We start from the raw sequence: 14,810 nt of genomic DNA, 5'->3' as shown, positions 1-14,810 counted from the left end.
AAGGCATGTGGCCCTCAGGCTGAAATAGGTTCGCCACCCTAAGTTACAGTTAGTAAGTAAGGTGGGGTGGGAGATGGGGTTTCACTATGTACTCCATTTAGTGATACAGTACTGACCCTACTTTATACACAAACCAAATGTTTAGTGAACTCATGCAGGTGTGCTTTGACCTTGGGTGACAGATATTTGGGGCTGTCCAAAATCTCTCTCGCACACTTATTCTTTAGCAGAACTTAAAATCAGTGTAGGTATGACTAGTCTCTGGGCCCACTTCATAATATTGACCACAGGATCTCCCAACCCTATACAAAGACCAATTTATGCAAATGCCTCCCCAGATGATTTGGAAATAAGTGCATAGGACACCTTTTAATGTTAATAACTAGATGTAGAAATTAAACCCATGTGGGAGTGGGTTGATGAGAAGCAAGAGGAAGTTGTGGGCAGAAGCGGGTGTGTAGCATATCCGAATTTCACCTCAGTAAACAAATTTTGCAGGGCTTTTAATGTTTCTTCAGTTCAAGCTGCTGGACATGCTTGACTAGAATTTGCATTAGGATAAAAGAAACATGTATGAACACTAATAATACTAATGCTAATGCTACTAATAATTTATTTCTTATATCCCGCCCATCTGACTGGGTTGCCCCAGCCACTTTGGGTGGCTTCCAACAAAAATACCCGGGGGGGGGGGGATTAAAAGCTTCCCAAAACAGGGCTGCCTTCAGATGTCACATAGACATCTGTGGACTCCTTCAAACCACTTCAATCTCTTTCCAGACTGTGTGTCAGGGACAAACTGGTTTTTGAGGTTGCAGGAGTACATTTGTCTCCTGCTCCATGTGGTAATGAACATGATATTAGAATGCATATGCCTGTGGGGAGGGAGAATGTCATGCTATTCTTATTAGATCATTTCCCCCTGGAGCTGTAACATGCAAAAGGTAAGGTCAGAAGTTGGAATTAGTGCTGTGTCCAGCAAGTGAACTAAAAGCTCTCATTTCCTTAGGGTTTGTGCTGTATCTATATGTATAACACTGCAGGAAGTCACGTGGCATTCTGCTGGAGGGTTTTGGTGTCCTTTGTCTGTCCCCAAAACACACAGAAGTGTATGAGTGTGAGAATGAGGATTTTTGAATGCCACAAGGATAATGGTTGAGGCATATGAATGCTATCCAGAAGGAGAGTCCTTGAATTGAACAAGTGCTCCCTTAGGTCTGTGCAATGCCCTTCCACAAATCAACTTAATTTCAGTGTTGTTGTAGGTTTTTTGTTGTTTGTTTCAATCTGCACAAAGACTTGAGGCTAAAAATGAATGAAGCTGCAAAGTCATGTTCAGGACATATTGGGCACTGGTGATGGAGCCAAGAATAAAAAGCAAATGACAAGTTCTGGAACTGTGGGGGAAGAGAAAGGAAAACCCTTATGTTGGGGCAGAACATTCTGTAAGGCAATATGCTGTGAAGGAATAAAAATGTGTTTGTGTGTGATGTGACCAGAAATCCTGACCTTCAGAATGTCCCTGTTAACACAGAAAATGGAACAGTTGTAAAGCACAAAGAAATATAAACAAGTTTGCCTACACTTGATTCACAAGCCTAGTTCTCTCAAATAGCAGATGAGGAAGTGAACCTGTTTCATGACTGTAGCACTTCAGACTGCAGATGGGGCCTGGCATAATTGAATGCACTTCAAGCTAGATGTCAGAGAGAGGAGTTCCATCCTAACTTTTTACCGAATACTGTAGTTTTCTATGTGTAGGGAATGTTTATGTACTGAGGTGTGTTCAAGCATGTGAAGACACCATGTGAAACAGTACTGTCTAGTATTAGGTTGTCCACTCTATCTGTTCTTTGAGAGAACAGGTTCTAATCTACTATTGTGATTTTGGGGCACAGGGGGTTAGACTTTATGCCTGAGTCCCCTTCTAATTCTTGGATCCAGCAAGGAATCAATTGCTGGAATAGCCAGGCCAGCTTTTTGGCAAGGTGATGGCCCCTTAAGTATGGGCCATTAAGGTAACAAATGAAGTGGCTCTGTGCTAGAGAACAAATGGATGAGCCCCTCTACTTCACCTGGCAGTTGGTTGGAAGGACAGTTGTCAGAGGGGTGTGTGAGAGCTGAGCAATAAGCAGGCTGTAGGCTGAAACCTGTGAAGAGACATGCTTGATGTTAATGCTGTGAGCCTCTTCAGTGTAGGCTCAAGTTGTATATATGTGTAAATAATTAATAAATCCTAAAGATACCACGGTCTCCACTGACTCTCATTCTGAGGAAACTGAACCCTGGGTAAACACCTGGAACTCTTGCAATTTCACAATGCTCAGGGATTGTGGTGGCATGCAACAATGCTGTGGTTACCTTCTGGGGTACCAGTATTTCACTGGCGTGGTAGTCTTCTTTTGTGATAAAAGTGGCTGTGCAACACCTGTCCCAAATGAGAGACCATAAATTTCTTTAAAATATTGGATTAATCCAAAATTAAATGACCTTTAGGGCTGTCAAAACAGTTCTTTCAGAATTCAGCCATCACCCCTTACAGGGCCAGTTAATCCTATCTGCTCCTTTGGTAGGTCACACATATTTCAAATATCAAAAACACCTGACGCTCTGTTGATAAACTGAATATTAACTAACATTTTTCTTCCAGGCTGAATTAATCTAACCACTGAATAAATGGACTGAAATCTTGACTAATTAACATTTTGTCAGTGTGACAGGAGAAACTATGGAGCATTTTAAGTTGTCTTACTGGGTTAGCTCATGCATGTAGCCCTGCCAGGGTAATACGTCAATGTGAACAACCTCCAGCTTGCTTGTATTTGCCTGTAGGAAGTAGTGTGAGTGAATCAGAACTGCATGCATACCCACATGTATACCACATGCCACAATTGCAGCAGTCCTTTTTTTGTAACAAGGCAAGACATTCACATGGAATCATTTGGTGGCAGGGCTGCTCATGGGTCATGCATATCATAGAAATGTACCTGCTACTACCAGAAGTCTACAGGCCTTAACTGCATTTGCTAGGAGCGGCAGCCACTTGAATGAACATTCCATGGTTGTCCCTAGCAACCACTTGGGCCTATAGACATCCCTCTCCGCTAAAGCCTGTGGTATTTATGACTGTGAAATTTCATTAGGAACATAGTTCACACTGTCCATAGTTTCCTGCTGAGGATATTTGGGGTCCCATAGCAGGAAATAGGATGAATATATCAAGCGATTCATGATGCCTTTTGCTTATAAACTTCCATAGGCAATTTGACAGTTCACTGTATATAAATGTGGAAACAGATGTTTTAGTTGCTATCACAGAGAATCTTCTCTATGCTACTTTCTGAATGGGAGCACATTCCCAGTTCTTCACATCCTTCTTTAACATGCTGTTTGGAATCTTTATTGGTTTGAAAAATTCAGATATGATTGTAGCTCCCTATTTTTGAAAACTAAGCAATCCTGTTATGCTAATTAAGGGTGGCGAGGTCAGTAATGCACAGAGCAGCTTCTGAGGATTTTAAGAGACTCAGTTCAGACAAACAGCGGCTGGAGTATTAAAGCTGTATCTTGGCTGTACCATTTCAGATTACAAGGATGGGCAAACATGAATGAATGCTTCCTCATGAAAAACATTTCTACAGCTGGATTAATTTATTTTTTTATTGCTGTGGAAAGTGTTTTAATTTGCTGGTTCAGTATTTTTATTGGCTGTTTTCTTGGGATGGATCTGATGGCTTTATGGTTGTACTGTCAATATTTTGCTATTTTTATTGTTGCAAGCCACCCTTGCCTGGAAAGTCAGCCTATAAGTATTTTGAGTTAATAAACACACACACACATTATGGAGATGTCTCTGTGACATCTTAGACATGTGTAGGGACTTTTTAATCTTTGAAGGAGCAATCACTCAGGTGAATCTCCACCTGCAGCCTGGAGTCTTGACACAGGTTTGTGCTGTTTGTGTAGATTAAACCTCAGCCTTCTCTGTACTGCAGTTTTGTGCTTGATTTGTGAGTGTCAGTTCTAAGACCCTCTTCCTTAGGGATACAGGGTCAGGTACTAAATTTGCTTCATTTATGTCTTGACAGAAGGAGGTCTGCCTGAGGCGGTAACTGTGAGCACTTCTGTGGCTGTGACTGTAGGTGGGAAGACGGCAATCGCTGCAGGTAGGAACTTTTTCAATACACTTGAGGATTAGGGTTGAGGTTAAGGATAGGGAAACACTTCATTTAGTATGAAATTGTCTCTTTTGCAAACTGGTAGGTGACCCATCACTTGTCACAGAATTTATTGTCTGAAATCCGTCTATTTAAAACTAGGCCTTAGACAAAGTCACATGTATAGTTATTGTCATTTTTGTGTTTGACAAAACATCATATCTGTTTCTTGCCACTTTTCTGCACATGCCCACTCACCAAAAAAGTCTGCTAATTTTCAGGACTATAGAGTTCCTGCAAATGCCCTAAAGGGGCATACCTGGGGAAGCTGTACAGTTCTGTGGCAGAAGGACTGGGAAGCAGCCTCTAAAGCCTCACCTGTTTGCTTTTTCAGTTAAAGGTTCCGGGCTCACCCACACTTCCTTTCATGTTGCGCTTTCTAGGCACAGGTCTGAGATTTTTAGGTCTGTGTTCAAGCAGTGTGAAGAAAGAAAGAAAGAAAGAAAGAAAGAAAGAAAGAAAGAAAGAAAGAAAGAAAGAAAGAAAGAAAGAAAGAAAGAATCAGGGTTTTTTTCTCTGGAACTCAGGTCTGGCACCTCTCAGGTGGGCTCCATTGACATTGTAAGAGAACAAGGGAGGTGTTCATGGTGAGTTCTGGCACCTATTTTTCTAGAAAAATAGCACTAGGTAGGTAGGTAGATAGATAGGCTCTCTGCTTTCCCTCGGAAAACCCACTGAACAAATGACAATTGAGTTTTCCATGAATGATCTCTACACCTTATCAAATGGGCAATTTTCAGAACAAAAATTGAAACCTAAGACTGTTCAGCTTAGCCATGTTAAAAGCTCTCAATGCTTGTGAATCTGTGATGGCTTAGTCTTTTAAGGATGTACAATGTGTAGTTTGGGGGCATTCATGTAACTTCTTCATGTCCTTGAAGTGGTTTAACTGATGTCTGAGGTTTTATAATGGTAGCAGTGAGTGGTGAGTTCAGGAGAGAATTGAGTGGAGAGACAGGTGTTTTGGAGAGAATGGAGAGTGAGCGCTGCGAAGTGGCTGGAGGAAAAGGTATTGGCTGATAGTGACATTTCAGAAAATTGCTAAAAGTCAAATGAACAATCGGTCATATGTTTTGCTGGTTTGTTTTGTATTTGTAGCATTCAAAGAAGGGAGTTGCATTATGAGCATATGTGAACTCATGATACTAATGCAGCCTTAGATGCATTTCTTTGTAAGAACTGAAGCATGGAGTTGAGGGAAGAAGGAAGCCAAAGGATGTGAACAGAGACCTCTGGAGAAATCTTACACTTGCTTAGGACCATGTAAAAAGTGGGCTAGAACCAGATATAGAATCTTAAGGATCAGGGTGGTCAAGAAGGGGCAGAGCATTAAATATCAATTTTTTATTAGCAATAAGCAGCAAAATATTTGCTTCTGGTTATGTTCTGGACAGAATATAAAAGACAAATATGTCATCTTTGCCTCTGTGTATGTCCCTGAATACTGAGTGTTTTTCTGTACTGCTAGCTCAGTTTAGGCTGTGGCCTTTTTTAGGTAGAAACCACATGAAGGGAGCTTCTGCAGTCTAAACCATATCTTTCTCAGTGAATTAGGAAGCCTATTTGCTACTGTAATGTACCTAACAGCTTTTGATCACTGTGCAAACATTAACTAAGACATAATTATTAATTATGGTTTAATTGGGGCTATTTTGTCTCCAGAGGTATAAGCCTAGAGTCTCTCGCTGGCTAAATCAGCTCTCTATATATGACAAACATAAATCTGTATAATATGAGGAATTCCTAACCCCACTCTAGATAACGTTACTGACTGTTCTCTCATGTGAGTCAATAACCTGAGGCATTATGCTTCACTAGGGAGAAACTGCTGTAGTTACATCGCAGCTGTTGACAGATTTAAAGTCCCAGTGAAACTGCTGGAATCTGTGCGGGAGTTCTGCTGTCTCCCTGGTCTGTGTATATATGATGTCTCTCTTATTGTGTGACCTTCTCCTCAAGTGAATTATTTGCTTGGAATCTAATCATAATTCCAAACATGAACTCCAGTTTGTGTATGTGTCTGTGTGCTTTAAAGAGTTGATTTTGGTTGCTGCTTCGTATAGGACCATGATCTGCATGCCATGGCTTAAAACTTCAAAGTACTTCATAGATGGATCTGCCCTTCCCAATACAAAGGAGTTCTAAGGCACTGTATTTTGCTGTTCCCCAAACCACCTCTCTGTTTGCATCAAAGGGTCTTTTTTAATCACTCAGTAAGTTGAAGACAACCATCAATCTTGTGAGCTACGTGCACACAGAGGAGTTTCTGACTTATTTTCCCCTGCACAGTACCTGACAACGTTTCAAAGTAGCTTGTGACACGGCACATAGAGGTACAGAAGGGAAGAAAAGTCAGAAGGCCTGCTTCATATTCACAAGCCATTGTGCAGGTTCTGTGCATTTGGCACAAGTGCAGAAAATCCACTGGTCCCAATTTAAAGGGCTCGTTGCAACCCTTCTTCTCACTACATTCTCCATTGGGAGCCATTCGTGCAGACATAGCCTTGTGGGATAGTTAGGTTAACTAACTGCAAATACATGACAACAGGGCTGAATTCCAGCAAAGACCAGGTGCTGAGCAGCCTTTTGGCTTTACCGTTTCTATTCTCTCCATTTAAGTTAACTGTTGGGAAAGTAGAGGTGGAGGCATTGTAAGTAGCTGTGGTAGTTCAAGCTTATGCACAGATATTTATACAGAAAACTGTATTAGAAGTTTCACAATAATTTCCTTTTAAACACAAAGTTAATTATTCATTATGTTGGTTTGTTTATCCCACCATATAGGGGAAAGCCTAAGTAGGAGTTCATTTTGATTTTAAAGGAGGAATATGCTGTTTTAGAGTTTCTATGCTGTGCCTCATTCCTGTGCCTCATTCCTGTGCTGGGATGGGGTTGTGCCAGTGTGAGAGTTTTACTGGAAATGCCTTGCTGATACTTGTGGATTTCCCAAGGAAATATTCCACATCTCCAATCTGCTGGCTTGAATCCCATTCCAGATTTGAAATTGCAGCCGAGGAGTTGGTTTAATCTCTCATACAGCTGACGCTGTCGAGCTCAGAGTTATCTATCCAATGCTCTCCTTGCTGGTTTGTCTCTGCATTACTTCTGCTGTTGTGCTTGAAGGGAAAAAAGCCCGTGGCTTTGTCCTAGAGGAGGCTCACAACACTGCAGGACATTTTGAGAGGGGTGCCCATAGATTTTGAGCTGCCCCCCTTTTCTCCTAAATCATTTGATAACGTTTTAATTCTACGCAGAATTAGAGCAGCGAGGGGGGTTGCTATAGCAACTGTTTCCTTGTGCCTTTGGTCTGACTCATTTCAGACAATTACTCTCACGCTCCAGGATTCACAGATGTGATAGAGGAAGAGTCATGTGCTAGGCTTTCAACTTTTCACTTTTAATTTCCTCTCCTTCTTTTCACTGGTATTAACTCATGCATGGCTCCAACCCTATTGAAATGTGTGTACATGTGTGCATGGTTCCTCTGTGAAGGGAGCCCACTTCAGTAGCATAAGTTGACATAACTATGAATTCTTGGTGGAATTGTGAACATATTGGGCTCCTGGCATGTTTGAGGGCATAGATCTGGGTAACCACCATGCATACGCCCCCCCCCCCCAATGTTAGGCAAAACTCAGTGCAGCTATCCAGGCGAATATTGTGCTCAATAGTATCAAAAGCATCTTAGAGATTAAGAAAAAGCAACAGGGTCACACTTCCCCTTTGTCCCTCTCCTGAATAAGGACCTCTATCAGGGTGACCAAGACAGATTCTGTCCCAAACTGAGCCTGAACCCAAAATGAAATGGGTCAAGATGATCAGTTTCTTCCAAGAGTGTCTGCAACTGGACTGCCACCACCCTCTCAAGCATCTTACCCCAAAAGCAGTATTAGTAGTATTTCTGGTATTCAGAAATAGAGTGACCATGTCTGTGTCTTGTTTTACAGAGGGCAATCTTTTGTAGAGGGCAATCTACAGATGACAGTCCTCTGGTTGAAGGAGTTCTGTTTGTATCACTGTCCTGTCCTAATCTGGTTTAAAGATAAAAGTATGCCCTGTGCCAGGGCCAAGTGTCTACAACTTGTAAATCCCTGCACTGAATAAAGCCCAAGAGCATACCAGGGACTGCAAAGACCTGTTTTCGCTGCTTGCCTGGGAGTACAAAAACAGGAGGGTTGTCAAGCACTTGGAAGACCATATCCAGAGATTAGGTGTATTCAGATTTGTATTATGTCTCTGAGACAGGTTCAAAGTAACAAATTCATGTATTCTCTCTGATTAGTGTATCTGCATGATACAGCTGTTGGTCACATTCACGCCTAACATTTTCAAAAAGTCATGGATCTAGAGTTCTTACATAAGCATCTGGATACTAGGGGTTTTGTGCATTGCCTTGGAAATTGCATGATCTGTGGATCTAATTTGCAGTCAGTTTATAGCTTTTCCCTTTGCGCTTTTGTGATGGGCATATCTGGCTTTCTGGATTCTAATAACTGCACAAACTACTACAATAGCGGAATAATTTTGCAGTGATTTGTATTGAAATGTGAATCATGGTTGTGCAAGTGAGCCCTGGGCATAGTTATTAGTTCTGTTCCCTCTTTGACACCCTCTCCTCATTTCCACTCAAAAACCCAACCCATGCTATCTTACGATACCATTGCATAATGTAAAAACTGCTGACTTCAGTGGCAGTGGGAGCTGGGAAGTGTAATCCTCATAATATGAATTTCCATCACCAGTTACCCAAGAGCCTTTTAACTAGAAATGCCAATGACTGAACATGGGACATAGCCCCTCCCCACAGAGTTATGGTCAGAAGATAGGGAAATGACAGCAGACTGATAGGGAAATGGAAAGAGAGTGTACAGCCCTTACTTTCCTCCTTTTGGAAATTGAGCTAAATTGCTCTTTCTGGCTTCTATATGTCTTCATTCCTGCTGGCAAAGGCTTCAGCAGCCTGTACGGTCTGATATGCAATGAAATGGAGAGCAAAGTAGAGCTGTCCTGTGCCAAGCACCCTCCTGGTAGGGTTTCTGTACTACTTCCACAAAGTTCTGGAAACAATTCAAGTTCTTCACATTAGGGAGCGTGTGTCTGAAGGAACATATTTTCAATTCCTCATCAAATACACGTAGTTTTCTTCATTTATATCACACCCTTGGCATACAATACCCTTAAAGGCTAAGTCATATAGAGCCAAACTGGCATCTAAATTTGGATCTGGCGCAAAGGCTCCGCTGTGCCTCTCCTTCTCAGATGACCTGGATTTGTGTCAAGAGAAAGAATGGCCAGAGAAAAGCCCCTGCTTGTGGAGGAGAGCTACCTTTTTAGAAGGCAGATGGAATGTGGGGGCTTGGGATCGTCTATGACAGTTGAGAAGCGACAGTTGAGAAGATCAGAGAAAGGAATATCTGAAGAGCAGCTGCTCATGGAGAGGCAAGAGAGAGAGATTATGATGATGAAAGAGACCAAAAAAAAAAAAAAAGGAGGGGAAAGGAGCAATATCGCATGCTGGAAGGGAGAGGTGTGAAAGCATAATTTGCACAGTGCTCCCTAACCAGTCAGGGGCAGTGGATACAGTCTGTATATGAGTTTCTTACCAATCTAAGGTTGTAAGAGGTATGAAGAGAGCTTGTAAGGTATTAAACGTCCAGGAGCAAGGATAGGTTTTTATGGGCTAGCCTGCACAGTTTCTGCTGCAGAGGCCATGTGGCACCCTGTTTTGCTACTCTATGAGCAGTTCCTGGTGAGGTAGTTCCTTGCCCCCAGCACATGGTCAGTCCATAACAGGATCTTGCTTGGATGCAGATTGAGTAGGTCTGAAGAATTCTGGAGTACAAGCCAGCTAGTGCATGCACAGTTCACCAGTTGACGGGGATGCAGATCCAAGGAGCTGTAAAAGTTGCATAGCGTAAGAGTTTTGTGGCACTTTAAAGACTTTTATTGTGTGAGCTTTCATGGAGTAGAGTCTGCTTCATCATAGGCATGTTTATCATTAGTTAGGGTGTGTGTGTGTGTGTGTGTGTGTGTGTACACACACATTCATGCTTGATGAGTTTGTCTGCCAACTGAGGATAATCATATATCTCATAAAATGAACTTAGTGAAAACATATGCCACAATGCATTTGTTAGTCTTTTAAATGCCACAAGAATTTTGTTGTTGCTCCAGCAAACTAACCTGGCAACCCCCCTTGGTGCAAGATTCGTAGAGGTGTGATCCAACCCAAATTAAACAATTGCCTTAGCTTCACTTCTGGTCCCTTCTGTTTCTTTGTGTATTTGAGTATTTCCCCTTTATGTTATAGAATCTCTTGCACTCATTCATTCTTGCAGAAAATTTGCAGAGCAGTAGGTTATTTCCACAAACCAAACGTAAAGCATAAGTTGCATAGGAAAATACATTCTTTATTATTCTTCTAAAACAACAAGCCAGAAATATAATATACCTTCAGCTGCTTTTTAAAAACTGGTTCTCCCTTAAATTCTAACAGAAAAAAGGATTGTATGTGCCATCTGTCCTCCTTTCAAGACCCCCACCCCGAGGAACTGTGCCTACCTCTTGTTTTCTTGGGATAGTGTGACTGTACCAGGAGCTAAACTTCCCTTGGTTGCTGTATTGACCTACCCGTACAGGAAAGCACATTCTTATCTATATCCATCTTTACTAAAGGAATTAGGTTGTCCTTCATTATGGCTTTTTGCCAGCATTTTTTTTAAAGGGTAGTCTCTCCTTAGCTGTCAGCTGCTGGCTGCACCTAATAGCCTGGAGCATACTAAGGGAGTTTTCACAAGTGATGTAGAAATTTTTACTTAAACCTCTTGTATGCCGGATTTCTGCAGTGATGTTAACAGGTGCATGCATTATGAATGTTTGCACTGCATCCCTTTCTCATTTCTAATTATCTTCCAATCTGTTTTGATCAGCACCAGTCAAGCCCACAGGAGAGCTATGCTGCTTCATTTTCAGTGGTGGCACTTTGGCATGTGTTTTTAAAACCAGGCCTACTCATACCTACAGAGAAACAAACATCAGTCTGGTTATTAAAATTAATAGCTGGATAGTTTGAAAGTTATGGAGTACAGTATTAGGGCTATTCCCTATGTTAGATCCCATAGTAAGAGAGTTTTCAAGTGGCACATTAATAGGCATTATTTGTGCCATTTGTGAAGTGCCCTGTGGTCTTGTATATACAAATTTTAACACTGATGGCATATCGCTAAACTCCCGAATAATCTCAGCATAACAGTTACACATGCATATACTTCTGATAGTATTTTGGTCTTATACATAGGTAGTTTAGTACAGGTATGCATGCTGATCTCTAACCAGTAGAAAGAGTATACTGATTCTGCTGAAGGGCACTATTGCTAAGATATTCATCTTCTCAGTTCACTTGAACAGCAGTTCTGAAATGTTATACAAGTGAACTTCTTTTTCAAATGGAATAAGTATTATGAAATTGATAGATCCAAACCATTTCTTCTTTTGATTATTTATACTGCCCACAGCCAGAGTATATACTTGTAGCAGCCATATAAGAATCAGATGGTCTAAATCCCTGTGTTTTCAACAGGTATATATTGTGGTTTTATATGAATGGAAGATGATGGGATGCAAGACATTTTGCATATTTTCTGAGACTTCATAGAGTTTCCTCAACCCTAGTTCAAGAATTCTAAATGATGTAACAAGATCATTCCAGACCTTCTGATTACAGCTGAAGGCACAGTTTCCCAGTAGCTTGAAAGAGGACACTTCCTATATTGGCTTATTGCATTCTGAACAGCCCATTTTACTACCCAAGTACTCCAGTGTCTTTGGGACCAACATTATCCATCCAACACCCTTACTTTTCTCAACAAACGCTTACTTTGTCCCTTCACTTACTTCCCCTTTTCAGATGTGGATTTCTAAATGTGGAAGTATCAGGGCCAACCCTATGCCATATCAAATGATAAATTGGAATAAAGTTTAAAGTTGTAATTAAACTCACAACATGGAAAACAGAAAATGTAATTGGCAACAAAGGGAAACCTGCCAAAGGTGAGAATAGGGAATGGAAGAGGAAGGGGATTTTCCCCCCCACACACCTAATTTGCGCTCATCAATTCTTCTCATCCTCTAAACACACATGCACACATCATTTGTTCTGTGCAATCATGTCATAATTATTTCTTAGAAGTAAAATAGAGATCTATAAATATACAGCTCTGACAAAAATCCAATTTCAAGTATAATTGTGCTGTCCAGTATGTATGTTACAGAGGTACGTTCTTTTGGGAAGATTATAGAGACAGTAAGGTTGGAATTGTATATCTAGCAGGCAGAGTGCCAGTGCTAGTTTGTTGGGTATATATGCAGTAGGAGCAATACAGGCATACATACATACATTAGCTAGAGTCTTTAGTACCCTAGTTTTGCCCATCAGTCTGGGATAAAGCGGAATTGGAGTTGCACACTTTGAGGGACCACAATACATACATGGTACGCAATGAGAGAAAGAGTCTATCCTCCATTCTTGGAATTTGCCTCTTACCTTGATGCTGACCTTCTGCACAGATCTTAAAATTAGATGCCATAGCCATATTCACCGTTTGGATACCACTTTAAATTGTGTTGTTTTACCATTTTGATGTTTGCTGCCCTGGGCTCCTTTGAGAGGAAAGGTAGGAGATACAAATTTAATAAATGAATGAATCTCATTTCCCACCGTCTACTCTCTAATGTTCCATGAGAATTTTTTTCCTGCCATGCCTCTCTGTCTGAAGGTTATTCCCTCTTTTGGGATGTGGTAGTTCTTTGCTAATAGGATGGTAGAGGGTTGAATTACTGCTCCCAAGATGTAATCTTGAGTCCTTCACAGTGTTCTTGTTTGCTGACAGGAGATTTAGGGATGAATTTAAGGAAAGTAAGCATAGCTTCTACTCAAACCAGCAGCAACAGTTAAAGAAAGAACTTGAGCTCATTGAAAGGCATAAGAATACGACAAAAGAAGGAAGAATTCTGAAGACCTGCTCCATGCCCAACTAAGGTGATTGTTGGGCTCTGCTCCTGAGTTACTAGAGAGATACCTTGGAATCTGGGCCAGCTGCCAATTTTTTTTCATGACTGCAAGGATCACAGTATCCACAAAAACTGCGGCTGCACGACCTCTCGTGTCATCTTCCTATCCCAGGAATACCCGCTGTGACGGGCTAGAGCAGGTTACCATGGCAATATGTGCTCTCCCCTGGAGACAGCACTTTATCCCACTTTCAGTGATATAAAATGAGTCCTTATGTTGGTTCCCTCCTCCCTGCCATCAGTTTGAAAAGAAATGAGGCTAATGTGATATGGTTTGAGCTTAGGAAAGATACCCTGCATAAGAATTCATGTGTGTTCAGTGTGTATGTGCACATGGATGCTTGTGCTCATGTATGCATCTGTGTGTTCCTTGAATGTATGTGTGTATTATATGCATGGATGCTGCAGAGAATATTAATGCTACTCTCCCTGTTTTTGAGTAGGACTCTTGCATGGCTGCTTACATGCACCAGTGTCATTCATACATGCCTATATCAGTAGAGTGTTTGCATGAAGAGCTGACCAACATTGACCCTGAACAGCATCTCCTCTCTCTACATTTTACACTGATACTCCTTGATGTCTTATTCATGGCTCTAAATCATTTTGTCCAATTCTCCCCATCTGACCCACACTGTGTTACATTGCATATAGCCACATTAATGATTCTGGTTATGACTTACAGTGTGCATTGTTTCCATAAAACCACTTCCATACTCCTCCCCACCACTACCCAAGTCCTCAAAATACTCTTTCTAAGGAGATCAGAAAGGCTGTTCTCCTCTTAAATCCCTTCCAGAGACCCACTTCTGCCACAAAGACTATAAGAGCCTTTCAGATTAATTCTCTAATATCCCAGAAAAAATGTTTTCCCTTTTGGAGGATACACATTAACCTTCCCAAAGTAACTCTCCTTTTAATAGTCACGACCCATCCTTCCTTTATTTCACCTTTGCTGCTGCTTCAAATACTTTTTAATGTCCTTCATTGCAGGGATCATAAATTATCATCCATATCAGGCAGTAGCTGGCACACTTTATAGCGCTCTACAAATAGTAATCTACAGATGGTATGCAAAGGAAAGAGGTGTGTATATGAATAAGTCTGTTTATATATGTGGGTGATCAGCCTATGTTAATATTTTTATTTGTCTGCACCCTTTGTTGTGTAGACTAGACTACACAACAGAGTGAGTATACGCAATGCGTATTTTTTATGTAAAAGGATATTAATTCCTTTGTAATGTTAAAAACAGGAAAGTCAAATTCCCTGTGGATATTGTGCACTCAGTTACAGGCCTTTTATCAGTTCTGGGCTGGCTGTGAACTGGGTTTTTCTGAATATACAGCTAATGGGAAAGAGTAGATTGTCATGCAGTAATATCAGTGACCCAACCTGTGAAGTTTAGACACTTTCACAGGAGTTGTCTTAGTGCCTTTGGCTGCTTGTTTTGTTGGTAAAAGATTCTGTGGTGGTATGGGAGTTTCTGAAGGAGTCAGGAACTGAAGCAGAGGCAAGATAGTG

General features: G+C 41.2%; 1 protein-coding gene and 1 long non-coding RNA gene across 5 annotated transcripts in view; one reads left to right on the top strand and one right to left on the bottom strand.

Annotated features, from left to right (window-relative positions):
• LOC309378874 overlaps window positions 1-10,130 on the bottom strand; it is a 33,794-nt gene extending 23,664 nt beyond the window's left edge. For all 4 annotated transcript variants that reach the window (XR_014172233.1, XR_014172234.1, XR_014172235.1 and 1 more), the window contains exon 1: window positions 9,096-10,130. This is a non-coding gene — a long non-coding RNA (uncharacterized lncRNA). The remainder of the gene's footprint in view (window positions 1-9,095) is intronic.
• CACNA2D4 (calcium voltage-gated channel auxiliary subunit alpha2delta 4) overlaps window positions 1-14,810 on the top strand; it is a 162,658-nt gene that overhangs the window by 78,640 nt on the left and 69,208 nt on the right. Inside the window, exon 26 of the mRNA XM_081926839.1 lies at window positions 4,089-4,166. Within this exon, the coding sequence (XP_081782965.1) occupies window positions 4,089-4,166 (78 nt within the window). The remainder of the gene's footprint in view (window positions 1-4,088; window positions 4,167-14,810) is intronic.

Source organism: Podarcis melisellensis (assembly GCF_964234715.1).
Source record: "Podarcis melisellensis genome assembly, chromosome: 10".
NCBI classification, from domain to species: domain Eukaryota; kingdom Metazoa; phylum Chordata; class Lepidosauria; order Squamata; family Lacertidae; genus Podarcis; species Podarcis melisellensis.
Note: the sequence above shows the minus strand (reverse complement) of the source record. Positions and strands in the feature narration are given on the sequence as shown.